General features: G+C 41.0%; 1 protein-coding gene across 2 annotated transcripts in view; it reads right to left on the bottom strand.

The window, feature by feature from the left end:
* The window catches only part of PTPRM (protein tyrosine phosphatase receptor type M), a 753,685-nt gene that overhangs the window by 250,342 nt on the left and 482,151 nt on the right, over nt 1-21,192 (bottom strand). For both annotated transcript variants that reach the window (XM_060121788.1, XM_060121789.1), the window contains exons 12-13: nt 20,238-20,511; nt 19,194-19,230 (exon numbers count right to left, since the gene is read on the bottom strand). In XM_060121788.1, the coding sequence (XP_059977771.1) occupies nt 19,194-19,230; nt 20,238-20,511 (311 nt within the window). The remainder of the gene's footprint in view (nt 1-19,193; nt 19,231-20,237; nt 20,512-21,192) is intronic.

The raw sequence follows: 21,192 nt of genomic DNA, 5'->3' as shown, positions 1-21,192 counted from the left end.
TAAAGACTTTGGGCCTCCCCGTCAGCCCTCTGGAGACACTGATGAACAAGTTTTGACACTGATAGTGTCAAAAGGGCAAATAAGATGAGGCACCTGGGTTGAAAGGACTGTGCTTTTTCAACTTTCTGTTTTGGTCCTGGACCTTTCCCTTGATTCTCATATAAGGTCAGTAGAGTATTTAAAATAAGAATTCTTTCTCCAGAAAAGAGTTTTGTCTACGCTACATCTATCCTTGAAGTTCTCTTGATTTGCTTCCTCAACATCTTGCCCTGTTCAGATGCTGGAGGAAGTCCTGACTTCTTTTCCGTTCTGACTCAGTACACTGGCTCACACCCATAAACACTTTAAAAACCTCTCACAGGGACTTCCCTGGTGGCGCAGTGGTTAAGAATCCACCTGCCAATGCAGGGGACACAGGTTCAAGCCCTGGTCCGGGAAGATCCCACATGCCACGGAGCAACTAAGCCCGTGTGCCACAGCTACTGAGCCTGCACTCTAGAGCCCACGAGCCACAACTACTGAGCCTGAAAGCCACAACTACCAAAGCCCGCGTGCCTAGAGCCTGTGCTCTGCAACAAGAGAAGCCACTGCAATGAGAAGCCCGTGCACCACAACAAAGAGTAGCCCCCACTCGCCACAACTACAGAAAGCCCGCGCGCAGCAATGAAGACCCAACGCAGCCGAAAATAAATAAATTAATAAATTTATAAAACAAAACAAAACAACAACCTCTCACAAATACTAAGCATTTTACAGTATTCTAAAAATACTTATTTATAGGAGAAACTAGTTCAAAGTCAACCAAAAATGCACAGCAGTAAGACATGGCCCTTTGCCTACAAATTCTCAGTGGAATTCACTGGCTTCTTAGACATTAAGCTGTTGGAATTCATGTTGATGCCTTATGTTCTAAATGGTAGTCACGTTTTTCTAAAGCAAGTAAAGTGCTGAAAACCAAAGTATCACAATTGGTATCTATCAACAATAGTCAGTGAATGGCTACAATGTTGTCTAGTTCCATGCTAGCCATTGAGGTAAAAAGAAACACCTAGTAAAACAGCTTTAATAAATATTTAAAAAAATATCCAGGCCTTTTCCATGTTAACTGATATCAAGTATGAATTAATATAATTTCACTATAAAATTGATACTATATATTCCTTACAGAAAAGGCAAGAATAATTTAACTCAGTGACATAAAATCTTCTGTGCAAAATCTCTATTTTTTAAAACTGCAGGCATTCTTTTTCCCAGTATTTTGCACCTTTTACCCAAATTTTAGTTTAAGCTCAAAACTTTACCCTCAGCATTCCTTTTGGATATGCACAATGCACTAGATTAATAACAAAATTATAAGGTAGATTTCCTAAAATATAAAATCTCAATTTATGCTTTTCAAGTCAGGAAGCTCTATGCCTTACACAAATAAAAGACAGTTAAACATATTGTTTTATCTTCCTTTATCACACTGCTGATAGAAAGAGAAAACACAAAAGGATACTGAAAAATTAAATTGCTCTCTTACACTGAAAATCTTTTACATAGAAATTCTAAAGTTTATGTAGTAAAAATGGAAAACAACACTATTTCAGGGTAATATATATCTTTTAAAATATATTACTTCTGAAACCAAATGCTTGACATTTGACTCAGTGTTTCCTTCCAAAAATGACAAGGAAAAAGGAACAGAATCTTCCCTGGCAGTCCTGTATCCTCTCACCATTGTCTTGCAACTGTACCATTTTATAGATGAAACTGCCATAGCAAAATGACAAATACAACACATAAAAGAACAAAAAAGGGCAATAAATTACCAGTGACACTGCAGCCCATTAAAATGCATTCAGCCGCTGTTGCAGGAAGAAGAAAAACTTCCCCTCACTTTATATTCTTCTAGATGAAAAGGAAATTTTAGAATCCTCAACCAACCCTTATAAGAGATGCTGAAATTCCAACCAAATTCTCCTCACATTAACTGCCCATGTTGGCCTCTGAAATGTATAGCAGTGATACCCCGTTCCCTCTTTACTAAGAAAGGCCCAAGACGGGGCATGTGAATTGCTAATCCTCTGTACTGATAGGATACTGCATTTGAAAAAAGCCAGGACACCTAACTAGTTGGAAAATGGTAGGTCTTACTCAGCCACTATTTCCAATATATTGATTATCAGCTTCAATGAAGAGTTTGGCATTTTAATTGACAAGGAAGCCTAAAGGAGGCATTTTCTTTGCTTAATTTTCACCCAAAATTCTCTCAAAAGGTCCAATCGAAGCTCTATGACTCCATGACTGGGGAATAATAGGATAGTACGTTTAGAGCCCAACTGATTATAAGTTAACTTATTTCATTATGCACTTAACGTATTACAAAGAGTTCAAGAAACTGGTAAATTTGTTGAAGTGGGTTATTTATCGAACTGTTTTATGTTGGTCCTAACAAAGATGGTAGACAGAAGTTACACTTCCTTGAATCCTCATCTCTTAACGCAGAGCTCATTACCCATCAAGCTCTCCAAGGAGATGAGAGGGTCTTCAATGTGAAGGATGAACGAGGGAAGCTTGCCTCCTAAAGTACGGACAGTGGATGCTCGTGGAGCAGCACAGAGCACAGCCACAACAGCTAAGGGCTTCAGGGACTGAAATGCTGCGACTTATTTTAATCACAACTGAACTGTACGCCCTTCCTGGAAGTGCCGGACAGGAGGCTAGCCATCGGAGGCCCACGGGACACTTGGTCACGTGACACTCTGTACCTCCTGGAGACCCAGTCCTGACGGCGTGACAGTCAGGAGACCCTCTCGGGGGGATGTTATTTTAAAAAAGTGGTGTGGAAATTAGTTCACACCTTTAAGACCATTTTACCTTTTAGAAGTGAATTCATTCCATCGGAAAATGAGAGCTGGTCTCTGAGTACCTTTCACGTGCCCAGCTCTGAGGGGCAGGTTGTGGAAAGTATAAAGAGACATACAATACGGCCCCTGGAGTAGTAGATAAAACTATTTCCACACAGCAACGAAGAGTCTGAATGCTACAACTAAAAGATCCCGCACGCTGCAACTAAGAGCCAGTGCACCCAGAATAAATATAATTAATTAATTTTAAAAAACCCCACCTATTTCCACACATATTTCATAGTAGACACAAGCAACTATCTCCAGTACAACACTTTATGAGCCTAATGACTGAATTCTTTTTTTTTTAAACATCTGTATTGGAGTATAATTGCTTTACAATGGTGTGTTAGTTTCTGCTGTATAACAAAGTGAATCACCTATACATATGCGTATATCCCCATATCTCCTCCCTCTTGTGTCTCCCTCCCACCCTCCCTATCCCACCCCTCTAGGTGGTCATAAAGCACCCAGCTGATCTCCCTGTGCTACGTGGCTGCTTCCCACTAGCTATCTATTTTACATTTGGTAGTATTTATAAATCCATGCCACTCTCTCACTTCGTCCCAGCTTACCCTTCCCCCTCCCTGTGTCCTCAAGTCCATTCTCTACGTCTGCATCTTTATTCCTGTCCTGCCCCTAGGTTCTTCAGAACCAATTTTTTTTTCTTTTTAGATTCCATATATATGTGTTAGCATATGGTATTTGTTTTTCTTTCCGACTTACTTCATTCTGGATGACAGACTCTAGGTCCATCCGCCTCACTACAAATAGCTCAATTTCGTTTCTTTTTATGGCTGAGTAATATTCCATCGTATATATGTGCTGCATCTTCTTTATCCATTCATTTGTCGATGGACGACTGAATTCTTGAAAGGGCAAAATATAACTGTCTGCAGCTAAAGGTGGTGGGACTTTATCTCAGTGAGCATATATTCAAGCAGGATTGCTGAGTTTTATTATCCTTTATGTTCTTTGCCAGTTTTGATTCATACGCATACCCCGGTGAATAGCGCTCAAAATAAATGCAGTGGTGATCTCGGGCAAGAGGCTGAAAGAAACCATCCCACCTCCAAGGTACTCAACGTGTTGCTAAGATGTGTTGGAACCTGTCCCTTTAGTTTCCTATCATGTGTTCTTTCATGCTGATTGTAGATGATCAATAACCCAGGGCAGGGACTCATTCTGTATCAACTCCCTGGAATTTAGCTCTTCTATTTGTATCCACTCACTCTGTTCTTTTCCTCCAGGCTGGTGGATGATCTTCCATTTCTTAGGGTTTTATTTCAGTCTCTTGCCCTTTTTCACCTCTCCTCCGATGCTTCCAGTGCATCTGGGGTGTCTAGTGTAGACGTGAACCTGTCTGCCCCTCTTGCAAACACCTCAGTGCTTCCTACTGTTCTTGATCAAAGCCCGTACTGTAATTTACAGGGTCACGGTCGACCTCCTTTCACCTGTACAACCTGAGTGCTCACGCATCCTTCCAGCCTTCCTTCATTCTTGCTCAAGCTACTTCCCAGCCTGGGGCCTTTGCACATGCTGTTCCTGCCACTGACTGAGCTACAGGTCAGTGAATAATCCTACCACCTTCACGCTGTAGCCAGTCCTTGGAGTTACACAATGTGGCTAAGACCTGCTTTCAGTTATGTCTTCATCTTACAAGAGAACCTTGGGTCCACAGAAGGACAAACTCTGCCTCTCTGCATTTACCCTGCCCCAGATTACTGCTCACAAACAGCACCAAGGACCCACTGGCTGGGTCTGACAGGCGGAGGTGGAGAAGTGGACAGACGCAGTCTGGGACTGGGAGTAAAACAGATAACGTTGCTGTGAGTGGGTGGGCCTCTCTCCAAACAATTCAGTGAAAAGGAAGCTTTTCTATGGCTCTGGCCAAAAGAAACGGCTTATTAAAACTGTGCTTTTGTAAATGGGTTGCAAAACCATGAGTCTATTTTATTTGCAATGGAAAGGTCGACTGAATTAGAAATATATACTATAAAGAAGAGACATATTTGGCAATTAACATAAAATCAGTCAAAAGTAGGCACAATAAACCAATGTCAAAAGATTCTCACCTTCATTCAAAATTTGTTCAAAATCTACCTATCATAGTGAGGAAAGCTATAAAATACCTAGGAATAAATTTAACAAGGAAAAGCATCAACTGTGCAGTCACTTAGTAAATAATTTTGAACACCCTCTGGTAGAACAGGAGAGACAGACAAAGCCCTGCTCCCATCATATCCTAGGAGGGAGATACAGAGGCATCAGGGAACTTCCAAGAGAGGCAGAGTGACGGGCTGGCCGGTGGCCAGGGGGCCACCAGGCCATGGACTTCAGGGACCACGGTCTAGGGAGGTCTCCCGAGGAAGTGACACTTGTGCTGAACCTTGGTGCTGAGGAGCAGCTGGTGATGGGAAGGCGGGGGACAGAGCAAGTGCAAACAGCCGGCGCAGGATCAGCTTGGTGATGTGGAGAAACAGAAGGAAGGTGGGCACTGAGAGAGGGATGTGAGATGAGGATCTGTGAGGCCGGGCTGGAGGGTGCAGCCCCTGCACTGTTGATGCCAAGCTCGGAATTTTATTCTGTGTGCCATGGGAAGCTCTTCGACGGCTTCTGAAGAGGAGTGACGGGGCCAGGCTTCGATTTCACATGCCAGGTCATCTGCGACGTGGACAATCAATGAGTAGGGAGTTGTAGAAGTGAGTCGGGGACCCGTCAAATGCCTGGGGGGTGGTGACCGTGGGAAGGTGAGATGTGGCTGAACTTGGAATATCTTTTGGGGGGAGACATATGACTTATATATTAAAAAAAAAACCCTCCAGAATTGTATTAAAAGTCGTACGACAAGATCCGAATAAATGGAGGAATCTATCGTATTTCCCACAGTGATGATGATGCATAAATTTAATAAGATTCCAAAGAGAATCTCGGTGGCATTTTGGGGACCTGGCTACCTTGTGGGCACTGGACCTTCTTGATGTCTAGGATTTATCAGAGCTCGGCAGACAGATTCCTGCCCTCAGGGAGCTTCTGTTCCAGGAGGGGGACAAAGACAGTAGAAACAGAACTAATAGGCACAAAGGTGATAAGTGCTGTGAAGAACAAGGACGTGGTAGTGGAAAGGGACACACTGTGTCAGGGAGACACAGGGAGAGAGGCATCGGGGGGCTGCACCCTTAGGAAGGCCAAGTGCTCAAGGCAGACCTCCCTGAGAAGGTGGGGTTTGAGCAAAGGCTGTAGGGGGTGAGGGGGTCAGGCAAGCGGGGATCTGGGGAGAAATGTTCCCAAGCAGGGGAAGCTGGAGCGAGAGCCTGAAGGTGGGAGCTTGGCTGGTGTGTCTGAAGGACAACAGCGGGGACTGGTGTGGACGGAGGCAGAGGGAGGAGGGGGTCAGGGAGGGGAGGGAAGCCGGTCATTCCAGGGCTTCTGGGCTGCTGGGAGGGCTGGTAAGTAGACGGAGAAGGATGAGGGCTGGGGGATTTCTGACAGAGAAAAGGAGAGAATTCTAGTTTCATCAGAAAATGTCTTAAAAGCCAGTGTCATCAAAAGGTGATGATAACACTGTAGGAAGAGACAAAGAGGCCCTTCGCGCAATCTACATGTGAGATCTGAATACATGACATCATGGCTTTTCATTCCTGTGGGAAAGTAGTTGCTTATTTAATGATGAGACCAGCCTAACTGGTTGTTTCTCTGGGAAGAAGCTGGACCTCTGCCCTGGAAACACTTCAGGCCATCTCAGTGGTAACTTCTAGATGGATTCAAGAGTCAAAGAGAGAAAACACCCCAAATTCAGGGTCCTGGCTGGATAATCTGAGGGATGAGGAGACCTTCTCAGGCAGAACAAGCCCTGCAGTGGCCGGCTGGGTGGACGCAGCCTCTGTCACCACTCAGGCAGGGGACATCAGTGTGGCCAAGGTGCAGACCTCGAGAATGTCTGCCTGTTTCTGCAGTTTCTCCAGCGATACTTGGAAGGACAGGAACAGGCGCCGAGAAAGCAGGCTGTGGGGCTTCCTCAGGAGTCAGTGAAGGAATGCAGTGGGGTGTCTCGAACAGAAGGTTGTCCGTAAACAATGGAGCCGCTTCCTTCCTCAGTGGAGACCTAGTTCACTGACTTCCGTGTGTTATATGTTACATTAAAAAAAAAAAAAAAGTCTGTTTGCTTTAAGAGCCACGTTGGGGCGAAAGAAATTCCTTGGGGTTTATTTCCTGAGAACTTTGCCAATATACTGACAAAGATTCTTGCTGTGACCAAACTCTAGGTGGGCTCTTCTGAGCCCCTTTGACACAACAGAACATTTGTGTCCTGAGGACGATGCCCAGAAGCTGGTCAAACGTCCTCACTTCCTTTCCCAGATGCCACCAGTCCAATGAGTCCCTGCTGCTCACACGGGAAGGAGGGAGAAGGGACAGGATTCTCTCTGGGACCAAACCCCAGTCAGGCTCCTCTGGGTCCTCCTCTCCACCAGACCCCCACCTGGGCCCACAGAGACCTGAACAAAGACGGACATAGTTTCTAACAGCTCGAGGCTGCATCCCTAGGCGACCCCAGACCCCCTGCGAAACTCAAGGCTGCCCGGAGAACGGATGCTGGTCCCAGCGACACCTGAGGACAGGGCCCCGGCTCCCAGCCTCTGTGGACGGGAGGACCTGACTTATTCCATAAGCACCGGTCAGCAAACCAGATGGTGTTACATAGACGAATGTTTCACTTCCCTGACCCTACTGAGCCCCCATCACCCCTTTCCCACCCCCTCATCCTTCCTGTAAAGGCCCAGTCACCTCTCAGCAAATCATACTGGAGTGCAGCGCGACCCTTACAGGTCAGCAGTTACTGAAAAAATCTGTTTTCGCCACTTTAGCTGATGTCGGGCTGTGTTTATCTTTATCGACACACACACATCTCCTACACGTATCTTTTCCAAAACTTCAAACTTTATGTGGGAATAAGTGTTGGCTAGTTCTCTATTTTTTTAGTACTAATTATATCTAGCAAGTAATTCTACATGCTCTGATGTATCTGATTTGTACCTGAATCCCAGAAGTCACCTTGTTTATAAATACTCTACAATACAGATCTTATCATTTTAGATGTATGTCTTAACCAAAACAGATGATAAAAAGTACTTGTTGAAGAAAACCATTCTCCACAGCATCTCAGAGCTGGCTGGGGTTTTAAATCATAAATAGAAATATCAATATAAAATAAACAGCCTAGAGGTATTTATAAAGTGAAGTAAAAAAATCTTAAAGAGAAATTTCTAGCATGTGCAGCTTTTAATTTTCCTCCCAAAGCAGTTCTATATTATAGACAATTAATAACGAAACTGAGGGAATGAAGTAGAAAGAAGCATTTCCAGTTTCTAGAATTTTCTGTGTGCTCTCTTTAGAGTAGGAGTTTTGGGGTAAGACTGGACCATTAATTCAATTATATATTCTGTTCCCTTTCATAATCCCCTAACTATGGTGGTTTAGTAAATTGTTTTTTAAAACTGTGCGTTACAACCCATTAGTGGGAAATGAAATTGATTTAGTAGGTAGCAACTAAATTAAAAAAAATGAAATAGAATAAGATACAACAGAATAGAACAGGTCGGAATGCAGCTTATTCACACAGAGCAGCATTGGTAGGACAGTTTCTAAATCTTTTGCTTCAGTTAAACATCTGTGTATGTGTGTGTGTGTATGTTGGGTGGTGATGTATTCCTACTGTTGACTGAGGACAAAAACGTTTAAGAAACAGCCCCAGTGTGATGACAGGCCTGCTTATCAAACATACCAGCATCCTGCATCTGAGATTCATTCATTCAGTGAATTAAATTAGCCAACATTTATGGGCACTTTTGCTGTGTCTGACACGTTCCAGGTGCTGGGAGTCAGTCACCGGGTGCTTGCGTTCTCTGTTACAGAAGGGAGGAGGGTCCCATCTACACCGAGGTGAACCGAACCAGCATGGATTACATTCTGGGACAACGGGATCTAGGCTGCAGAGAACTCACTGTCTTACCAAAGTTTCCTCTAAGTACAGCTTCCAATAGCATTTGTAGGGGCAAGATGTCAGCACAATTAAAACAAAACGGACCAGAAAATTGCTAGGCATTCAGAATGCATCCCTCGTGATTTCCTGTTGGCTTCCAGAAGGGCCTGTGTTGATCTAATAAACAATGGGTCACAGATGTGAAATGTTCAGAACTGTCCCACTGACCATTTTCTAAGCAACTCGACACGAAGAGAAAGATTTTGAAATACACGTCCTTTCCCCCCATTGTTACAAAGCCGTTGTCTCTTCTCAACTACGAAATGACAAGCATGATGGTCATTTTTCATTCATAAGAGCATGTGTGCGTTTAGGTTTTGGTGTCACTCATGCAAATATGTCTGACGCCAAGAGTCTGGGCAACCACACAAAGTAAACATATTTATGAGAGTTAGTAGCCCTTGACCCGGCACACAGAAGGTGCTCGATCAGTGCTCAATCAGAAGGTGCTACATGTCAATCGGCGATTGAATGAATGAAGACTCATGCTTGCAGTACAACTCAGGAATAAATCTATTTAAAAAAAAAATCTATTTAAAAAAGCAGTGTTACTGCTATCCAAGTGGATGGCTGATGCAAACAGAAAATACAAAAGAAATATTACTTGAGCTTGAATTTATCTGGGTAAGAGTAACCATCACTAACAGCAGCAGGAAATACTGAAAAAAAGGACAAGAGTAGTTCTGTACTGGCTTTTCAGGCTTATTCTAACACTCCATCACTTTCATCCCTAATAAACCAAAGTAAATGGCGGTGATCACCTGCAGCCCTTAAAAGACAGCTGCCACATACTTCAGCTACGTATGCGTCCTCCGCAGACTAGTTACAAAATAGCAAGGTACGAGAGATCTGAAAGCTTTGGGAAGGAGGCTGATTTATGAAGTGTCTTCTTAATCATGGGAGTTTTAGAGAGAACACTATATTCAGAAGTTTCTCTTACTTTATTCCTAGTAGACCACGTGCTGAATTTGAAAGCAGTGGGTTATGGGGAAAGTCTCAAAAGGGGCTATTTAACTATATTCCCTACAAGTACTCATTTTATGAGAGTGAGGCCAACCTATTTTTAATGTTTGCTGACAAGACTGGTACCAGCTCAGACGTAATGGGGCAGGGGTCAGACTTGCTGAAGATCCCAGATTACCTTCAAGGTGGACACAGACCCTACGCAGAGTGCATGGGCCAGGCCTGAGACGTAAAGGTTTTAGAGGAGAGGACTTATGTAAGAAAGACACGATCCCTTAAGTACTTCAACTGTTGGGAGGAACACATCAGAAGTTCAGGATAAGAGAGTGTCTGCAACAACTGAACTTCAACCAGTAAAAGAAATATGCTTAAAAGAAACTTGAAAGCAAAGGCAGAACTGTTAGTAATAAGTTTATAGCTTTTAGGCCCTGAAACAGAGGGCTGAAAATATGTATGGAATTCCAGCTGAGAAAGAAGTAAAATTATCCTACAGTTCTTTACCTTAGAAAAAGCAGTCTATAATTTTCCTGAGTCTCAGTTGCTTTATATTCTAAAATAATAAGCTCACGGAACAACTTAAACATTCATGAATTCTTACTATGAGTTAAGCTTTACTTTTTTTTCTTAAATGTTAGGGTATATGCCTTAATCTCATACACACAAAACAGTTGCAGGAGTGGAAATTCTATGGAATGCAGTTGCATGTTTCTTACTTGGCTTCCTCACGCCTATAACTCATGCAACAAACTACCATACTGGGGATGCCTCTGAAAGCAGAACTTGAGTCCTGCTCCTGTGACTGTGTTAGAAACCTAGACAATGGCTTGCTTCTCTTGCAGGACCAAAGCTGGTCTTCTGGCATTCTCTAACCACTCACCTTTGATATGCAGTAATGTACTGGATTCTTTTCCTATATAAGTTTATACGTTTGTCCATATACCTTTAGAGGCAGTTCAAATGGACAAGCTAACTTCTCTTGGTATAAAGAGGCACACAGTTCAATTCCACGACTCAAAGCCATTCAATTTTTTTAAAACTTCCCTAAATTATTCAGTGCATTTGACTTGCAGATGTGCCTCTGCTTGCTATAAACACTGTGCTTTGAAACAAGGATCTATAAGGAATGCAGTCAGCTCTGCTCCAGTTGTAGGAACTTGAAAAGCTGAACAGCGTCACCCCAAACATCTTTGGGTGGCTTCACTTAACAACACTGGCAGACGAGCCTGTGGATTGTTAAATGGGTGTGCAAACTAGACCCTACAAGGTGAAAATAAACCCCTCACGTTCAGATCTCGACGCCTTTCTGGATTAATGTGGATAACTGGGAAAACATCTTTACGTGTTTTGATTGAAATCCTCTTTGATGGCATTGCCATTGCAAATCCAGCAAATTTCATTCTGTATAACATTAGGCTAGAAAGGAACATACCGACAGACACACAGACAATGGGATCATGCAGCGGGGCTGTGCTGAATGCAGGGGTATACATGTGCACACAGAAGAGGCCGAGCACACCACTTAATTTAACGCGGGCACAGGTCTGTACCGAGAGTCGGAGACATCGTCAACAAGCCTTAAAGCGAAGGAGGAGATGTAGAGGGGAAACGAAGCCGAGAAAAATGAGCAGGAAATGGGCAAGATGACTCATCTATACTTGAAGGTCTGACCTGTCAGCTGGTCGTCGCCTGCAGCAGGGGCGATGCGAATGTGAGGTGTCGTAAGCTGAGTCACGATTATCGCAGCTATGGCAAAGGAAGATTCCCAGGTCAGCATGCATGAGGGAAGAAAAAGCCAGACTGAAGCTAGGCTAGCAAGGAGAATCTCCATCCGCATATCACATCATCTCAACTTTCTTCCAGCAACAACAAAAAGAGAAGGAAAAAGGAAAACAACCACAGCGAGCCGTTGAATTTTCTGAGTTTGTTTCCCTTAAACAGGCTTTCATCAGGCAGTTGGATTTCTAACCATGACACAGTTGCAAGCTTGGGCTGAGACTGTGGACAGATTGACTAAAGGGGGGGAAAAAAAGCAAAAAACAAGGATCTAGATGGAACAGTGTCTTCAACTGCTCCTGAGAAGGGGGTAGAAAGATTCATTGCTAATTCTGATGAGCCAAACTTGAAGCTTTCAACATGTAATAGGTTATTTAAAATTCTTCTGCTTAAGTCACAATATTTTCTCTTCTTGCTAAAATCACCTTTGTGAAGAATATTATCTTCCTTCACTAAAAACATCTTTATGTAGAGAAATTTCTCTGATAACTAAATTTCCTGTAGAGAATTTCCATTTAGGAATTTTATTTTGTCACATTCAGGGAATGAAAAAAAAATGCATCTCAAAACATCAGTTAAAAAAAAAAAGACTAATCATTGCCTTTGCTATAGTTGTCATGGTTAACATGTGACCAGAGAAATGATTAAGATTCTTGAAGCAGACCAGGCGGGCTTCTTGGTTTGCCTGAACAGCTCAGCAGTTGAGTTTAAATGGTTAACATTCATGACACACAGATATTGAAAAAAAAAAAAAGAGAGAAAATTAAAATGTCAGTTCTAACATGATACAGCTGGAAAATGATGCAAAGAAAAACTATTGGAAAATTAAGGACAGGCTTACATGAAAGATGCCTAATTTACATGGAACAGCCTGGGTGCTATCAGAAATGTGGCAACAAGTAAGGAAAATAGATCATCTCCCATCTGCAGACAATTATAAACCCAAAACTGCTGGTACATAATAGTCTGAAATATCCCTTTGCACTGTTCAAACAGTGTTGCTCCTTGTAACCAGACAACAGAGGCAACTGGGTTTAAAAGTGGTATCATCATCTTTCATGTGTTACTAATGAAAACTTCTTAGTTTTGCTCAGTGAGATGAATAAACTAACAGTTTGGACAGAGAATGGAGAACTCCCAAGATATCACAAAGATAATTTTCTTGGTATGACACAGTATGCAAAATTGCATAATAAACTGTAAACAGTAAAATGTTATTTCTAAGACTCGTGACAAAGTTGGTACCAATTCCAAGTTTACGCACAGAACACTTGCTTGGTCATAGATACTCTTGTTCAACCAACATTCCTGTGCAGTTTTCCATTACTTATAGGAAAATTTGACCTACTCTACATCTGAGAAAAGTTACGTTGTTTCTATAAAAATAGAACATCTATCCCATACTGAAATTGGTAAACAATATGAACAAAAAGATATTTGAAAAGAGCTATGTCAGGCAGCCCTGTATTCACAACTCAAAAAGAAGACAAGTTATAAACTGAGGCTCAAAACTCAAATGGAAAAGTCCACAACAGGGATCAGGAAGGATTTCTACCTGATCTCTGTGTTCTGCCTTGTAAAGTGTTCCTTTGTGACAATTATTCTCGGTTACAAGGAAAAAACTTGATTTTGTTACAAATTACTGTAAAATAGGGGTCAGCTGGCCCACTGCCTGCTTTTGCAAGTAAAGTTTTATTGGCAGAGTCATGTTCATTGTTCACCCATGATGACGGTGGCCCTTCCACAGTAAAGGCAGGGCTGAGGGCCTCTGATGGAGACAGTGTGGGTCGGGAAGCCTAAGACATTTATCATCTGCCCTTTACAGAACAACTTGCTGCACTATGTCTTAAAATATCAAAAGACTGCATCATGAAAGAGAATATCGCTGAATTCCTAGGCTTTAAAAATGGCGTCTGGCGCTGATAAGCTTAGGGTCTCCTTTAGGTACAAAGGTGCGCACGGGAGAGTAAACATCACACCTGGTGTATCGGCTCCTAACCTGCCGTTTCAGTTACAGGTGGTGGTATCTTCTGGAATTTGAAGACCCAGTATTTACCAAACTGGGTTTTATATGACTCTAGGGCTCCTTGAAAAATGGGTTTGGATCAAATAAATTTAGAAACTCTAGGGCTGAACAAAGGTAAACAGGTTTCCTTTCCTTGGGAACTTCTCGGGGGCCTTAATGCACTCATATATACATTATGGAGACTTTCAGGTCGAGAAAAGGAAATATTTTCTCTACAAAATGCAGAGCGACAGACGCGTATCATATTTACGTTTCTATTTCTAAACCCATAGCTAAATGATAGCAGATTAGCATATATGAGCGGCCTTACTATATAATTTGTTTGCTTGTGTGTTGAATATGAGTAATTAAAAGGAATCTTAATTAGCTTTACATCTCGACATTCTTTTCAGTTCTTTTTATCAGTGTACTTTCATTTTGTACCACTGTGGCCTAGAAAGGATGGCGTTTCTTTGAACAAAACAATGAACAGAAAAACAGTGTAGAGAAACTTCTCAAAGAGCCTAGTGATTAAAAAAAGAGACATTCACATTTCTGAATATAGTTAGAAATTGTATCAGCACAATAGAAATCCTTCAAAGTTTCCTGAAGGTCTCCCAGCAAAGCACATTGCCATACAAATGTAAGTTAAATAAAAGACTACACTTAAAAACAGTGGAGCATTTTTGCACAGAAAATTCACCTTAAAATATGACATTAGAATAATGGTTTTGTTTTCTTTTTCTTTAAGGTTTATATCTGACTACTATAATACTTTTGAAAATAATTTAGCATGTGGTTTTCATGCAGTTTTTGTCTTGATTTCTAGCTATACTGCTGTTAGTCAAATCATAGCAAGGAGAGGAATACGTTAATACATATGACATCCCCCCCATAAACTAAAAACAAAGAAACAAACAAAAACCTCAAAACTTTTATGAACTCAAAATCCTCAAAATTTAAAAAGTGATATATTTATGTATCTATGTCTGGAAGTTTTAAAGATTACACTATGCCTAACGTGATAGGCACTTAAATTTTTTTTATCCTCTTAAATTTGTTGAGGCTTGTTTTGTGCCCTTGTATGTGGTCAATCCTAGAGAATGTTCCATGTGCACTTGAAAAGAATGTGTATTCTGGGTTTTTTTGGATGAAATGTCCTGAAAATATCAATTAACTCTAACTGTTCTATTGTATCATTTAGGATCTCTGTTGCCTTACTGATTTTCTGTCCCGAAGATCTTTCCATTGATGTGAGTGGGGTGTTAAAGTCTCCTACTATTATGTATTCCCACCAATTTCTCCATTTATGTCTGTTAGTATTTGTTTTATGTATTTGGGTGCTGCTATACTGGGTACATGTATGTTGACAAGTGTAATATCCTCTTCTTGTACTGATCCTTTTATCATTATGTAGTGTCCTTCTTTATCTTTCTTTATGGACTTTGTTTTAGAGCCTGTTTTGTCTGATATGAGTATTGTGACCCCTAGTTTATTTTACTGTCATTTCCATTTGCATGAAATATCTTTTTCCATCCCCTCACTTTTGATCTATGTGTGTCCTCAAATATTTTTTTTAAATAAATGTATAACAAGAAAGCTCCCAAATGGCTATATTGTCAAGGAGAAACATAGCTGGCATCATGTCATGGAAAAAGTTATTTTATGGGAGATTAATGCAAAGTATACAGTTTAAACTAATTATTATATCAATTAGAATGGCTATACCTCATTTAATACAAGAAATCTAATTTACTAACAAGACAGATTTTTACTTTTAAGTGAAAGTAAAAGTTTCCTGTCAGTTTAGAATTGATCATCAACAAATTCTTTAGAATTGATCACTAACAAATTCTTCCAAAACTAGCAGAAAAGAGTTTCCACCCTACTAGTTACCGTAGGCAGCCATAAGGTATGTGGAAGTTAAGGAAAACATATACAAGCATTGCTAAGACATAGCTGGATCAAGTGGTGTTAAACAGAATTCAGCTATAAAAATGTGAATGTGATTAAAAATCAAAATAAAAATTAGGAGAATCTAAAAATAGCTAAAAGCCATTCTATGTACTCCACCATAAAGATTAAAAAGAATCCTGTTGGGAGGGTAACCCCAAAACATCAAGTATATTGTCATCATATGCTGTCTTTCTTTTTTTATTTTTACAATTTATTTAGTTAGTTAATTTTTATAAATTTATTTATTTTATTTTTGGCTGCATTGGGTCTTCATTGCTGCGTGCGGGCTTTCTCTAGTTGCGGCGAGTGGGGGCTGCTCTTTGTTGCAGTGCATGGGCTTCTCATTGCAGTGGCTTCTCTTGTTGCAGAGCGTGGGCTCTAGGCACGTGGGCTTTGGTAATTGTGGCTTGCAGGCTCAGTAGTTGTGGCTCACGGGCCCTAGAGTGCAGGCTCAGTAGCTGTGGCACACGGGCTTAGTTGCTCCGTGGCATGTGGGATCTTCCCAGACCAGGGCTCGAACCTGTGTCCCGTGCATTGGCAGGCGGATTCTTAACTACCGCGCCACCAGGGAAGTCCTGTATGGTGTCTTTTTAACTCAAGAGATAGAACAGTCTGGGGTGAGTTTGCCTATAGCTAACCACATATACTTATGATGAATCTAGGTATATAAATTAAAGGAGGATACATAAAAATACAGGCAATCCCCCAACATATGGAGATATGTAATGACCCACCTTAGGTATTTCCTGGTGTCCAATTTTTTATGAGGCTTTATATTTGAGATGATTAGAATCAAAATGTACCCTTGGAATATGATTAAAATAATCACTACATTAAATTTATAACTAGCATGAAATATATCTTTAAGAGACATATCCGTGTTTGAAATTACAAATTAGTTCCTTGTGGAAAAAAATCCACCTCCATACGTTCTCTATAAAGATACTTGTCAACAGTTGTTTCATGAGAACACTGAAATCTCTGTAAATTCAAAATGCTGCTCAGGAAAGTGGTTTAGTGTCTGCAAATTCAATTAAGCCACTATATTGTCAGTGCTAAGTGGCAAAAACAGTCAAGATGCTTGAACTCTTTTCAATTTCAAACATTTTTATGATATGGTACCAGTAACACTGTCAGACCTGCCAATTTCTCTGTTTTGATGAAGTCATCAAGATGGAATGGCTTCCTTCATTGCAAAATCAATTTTAGTATGAATAAGCAAAAAATTATCTGATCATAAAGGTGATGAAACATTATACGGTGCTGTAAAGGAAGGTTGCTGAACCTGTACATATAGAAATTCATGAAATAAAATGGTACCAAACAGTGTAGTTTTCACCCAGCAGGAGACTATCTCCTGAGGTTCCCTCCTGTGCTGTGATTTTATGAATAGGAATGACAAAGTGAGGCAATGAAAATTAAAATTTGGTTCCCTCTTCCCCCCGAAAAGCTTATTTGGTTGGATAGAGTTTGTTGCTGTGTAAATGTTTGCAAATGACTCAGAAAATATGAGCAGAGAAATATTTAGTCAATCAGGTCATCTGACTGCCTAATCATCCTTTGGCGAATTGAAAAACAAATTACAATATTGATTAAATCTAGCTGATGATACAAGAAAACGATCCAAATCACCATCTAATTCAATCTATTGTGAAAACAGCAAACATCACATTTCCATATTTACTAGTGTTGTTTATATAATTATTTAACTCTGCACATGAACAGGATGGCAGATATTCTGTTGTTTCCAGAGTCAACTGGGTGGTGACTCAGTTCTAATAAAAAGGAGGACAGATACTTATATGCTGCAGAACTACGATTGGCCAGAGGTTCTGCTGGGTGAAAAGCCATGAGATACAGGGAAACACTGGTGTAGGAGGCCAAACGCTTGGGATCAAGCCTTGACACACAGATTATTAGCTGAGTGACCTTGGCAAGTCAATTCATCTCCCCAAATAATGCATTTTCTTTGTCTCAAAAATAAAAATAGCAATACATGTCTCCTTTCTCACAGTAACTTAGAAGAAATAAATGAGAACATACATATGAAAGTAATTTTAACTTTCAGCTGTGATGTGAAACGCAAGGCATTATGAATCAGGCACTCTGGAACTGGGTTTTCTGTTGAGACCTCAAGGGTCAGCAGAATTCAATAAAGCAATCCGAGCATGGGCCTTGATCGGAGGCCTGAGAACGTCGATACCTCATTCAAAGGCCTTATAATACTGTGATAATTAATAGTCAACAGCGAAATACAGTTTAGAAAACACATCAATATCTGTAATCTCATTTTTTAATTAATTTATCCCTACGTATAAAGGCTCTTAATCAGGTACAATATGATATAAAGAACTGAGTGTTTTAAAATCAATATAAGGAGATTCTTGGAAATAAGAGCTATGAGCCCATGAGGACAAACAAAATACAAATAAGGTGAGTACCTCCCACAAGGCCTGGCACGTAACATGAAACCAAGAAATGTTTGCCAAGTTAATGGAATAAAAAGGTCATGTTTCTTCAAGAAATAAGAATTCAATGAGAATTTTGAAAATGCTGATGGGCACCCATGATATATTCAAACTAAGCTGCCTGAACGTTAAACAGCAAAAACAAGATACGTTCATCCAACAAAACTTGTCAAGTGACTCCCTATGAGCTGACAAAATCTGCTGCTTTCTGCCTCCTTGCCGTCCTTCCCAGATTCAATCTCCCAGCACTTCCTCCCTGTCCTCATGGTTCCTCTACTGATCTGAAAGAGTGCGTTTAACTACAAGTGTTAACGTACACTGCCTCGTTTTCCTGCAGCATCGGATGTTTCTCGCGGCATCTTCTCAAATACTTCCACATGGGATGGTAAGAGCACACTGCGAGGTTGACGAGATGATGTTACAGTACGTGTACACACACACACACACACACACACACACACACACACACACACACACACACACACACACACACACACACACACACCCACCCCCCCCCCTGCACTCTCGTCTTTAGGAGGCCCTGTGTGGTGAGCTTATGCTGGTTCATCCTAATCTACCTTTCAACCTCCATCACATTTTCTCAGGATTGTAACCAGGCCTGGGAAACACAAGGTCCACAATAACATCACCTGGTTCCTGGGTTCAAAGAGACACACATCCCCAGTGAAAAAAGCCCACTTAGACTCTACAGATCTATTATAACTAGATAATTGCTTTAAAACAGCAGGAGGTAATTTACTATTATGCATCTGAACATTCATTAGACACAGTATTACTATGTAGGGTACTGTGGTTTATACCACAGTATAAACGAGATCATATAAAAATTAATTCTATTTTAATAGAAGTTTTAAAAAGATAACCATTGAAAACTGCTTTGAAACACGGAAATGTGACTTCTCATTTAAAAGAAATACCTGTGTGAAACACAGTCAAATTTAACTGGCCTACAATCCTAGCACACACCTAGGAGCACACACTGATTTCAATGACATGAACATTTCAAGAAGTTCTGAAACGCCATCTAAACTCGTAAAGGACAGAAGACAGCAGAGCTTCGCACAATTTCAACCTACCTTTTGTGGCCACTTGGACACAGTCTATTTTGGTTTCCTGTGTTAAATAAAGAGGGGGAAAAAAATCACTATTCATGTTTTATGTGAAACAAATAAAATCTCTGCAGTTCTCTTTAAATACGGATAAGGGAGGTTCTCATTGTTCCAAGTGTGGCATTAACCACACAGTGATTAGCACTTGGACTGCGCTCTGATACATTTCCCGGCTCCAGTGCTGGCGGTGGTGCTGGTGGACACCCTGGGAGCAGATGGCGAGCCTGGAGTTACACACAGAACACCTCTGCCAGATGGCCCCCCTGGCTTCCTCCTCCGGACCCTCACTGGCTCCCTGTGCAGACACTCGTGGGCAAAACCTGTGCCCCTGATTTCCCCCGCTTCTCACTGGCCAAAGGCAGTGATGGTACCAAGACCCACGCTGTGAAGGAGGAAACCACTGTCATATCTGGAAAATTCGCCCTTCCTTCTAAGGAGACTTTCCTATCTCATCAGAGCTCTGGGTTGGTCTGAACAGGAAAGGGAAAAAAATTCAAAAACAACTTGATAGTTTTTATTTTGTTTCTATCTCATCTTTCCAAAGCTGTTTTCTCTTAGAAAAAAAAGAAAGATAACTAATTTAGTCCCAGCTATAGGAAGCGTAAACTCTCGTGGAACCAAAGAAATGGGACAGAATATGCTGAAGAGACAGATGTTGTGAATCTCACAAAACTGTAAATGAGCTGAGTGTACGTGTTAGAGCTGTACTATTTCCCTGTGAAATAGTAGGCTAAGCAGAATCACTAGCCAACTTTTGGTAACAAGTAAAAACTGAAAATAAAAACCATCATGTTGACAATATCTTCTTCCTACCCAAACAGATATGAATATATGCATTTCTTCCCATGAATTTCTCCAGGTGAAAATAATTTTAAAAAGACAGAATAAAACACATTTATTCCAAGTAAAAACACACAAAAGCATGACTTTCCTTCTTACTGCTACCTTATGTGATCTGTGTTCGCACTGATAACACTGAATGGCCTAAGTAAACAGCCATTTATAACTTACCCCGTTGGCTCTGCTAGCAGCTTGGAAATAAATTCTGTAGCTTTTATGGGGAAGGAGAGGGGTGTTCCAGTATCCATTGTATGTCTTATTATCACCAATAGTAAAAGGCTGAGCCGATTGGAGGCTGTTGGCTGGGAATTCAGCAGCGAAGTAGTACTGGGAGTTCAGTAGAGAAGCATTCTGGAAGTGGATGGGCACCGGGTAGCATTTTAAGATTTCTGTTGTCTTTTTAGCTCTTCGAGGGCGCTCTTCCTCGACAACTATTTGGTAGACACTAGAAAAAAGAGAGTATTATCAGTGATAGTTTCGGATAACAGAGCTGATTCCCATGGTCTTCAACTGTGGAGACCCACAGGAGACCCCAAATAAAGAACACACTGGATAGAGCCAACAATAAGTGCTTAGTGCCTAATGGACACGGATTCAACACTTGCTCCATGACAGAGAGGGAAAGTGCTTAATGCCTTTGCACAGGACTCTCTCACCCCCAAATAAGATAACTTCTGGAGGGAAAGAAAATTTACCATAGTTAAAACGTTTTCATAGAACAATCTCTGCTGTTTATGTGAGCAGGACACCAAGGTAACATTCTTCTTACATGTAACCGAAGATGAATTTGTAGAAAATGAACTCAGTTTACCTAGTCAATGAACCAATCAATATTAACCGTAAGTTTATTAAAAAAGGCAACGTAATATTTTCTTCGGTGACATCTGCATGATCGTGTGTGAAGTTTTATCAAGTCACAAGATACAATGTGTGATGATTTGGGTTAACCAAGGTGTAACTTCCCATATTTTCTTCTATTCCTTTGCTTTCACCATATTCGGTCAGTGGAAAGTGAGGACATCAGAAAAGCAGAGAAAAGGCACTGGAATTTCAAAAGCCAACACCCTGGAGTTACAAGTGGTTTCTAAGAGTAAATCATGAACAGGGCTACTTGAATTCTACATAA

Source organism: Lagenorhynchus albirostris, chromosome 14, assembly GCF_949774975.1.
Source record: "Lagenorhynchus albirostris chromosome 14, mLagAlb1.1, whole genome shotgun sequence".
Lineage (NCBI taxonomy): Eukaryota > Metazoa > Chordata > Mammalia > Artiodactyla > Delphinidae > Lagenorhynchus > Lagenorhynchus albirostris.
This window is presented reverse-complemented; position numbering and strand designations above follow the sequence as displayed.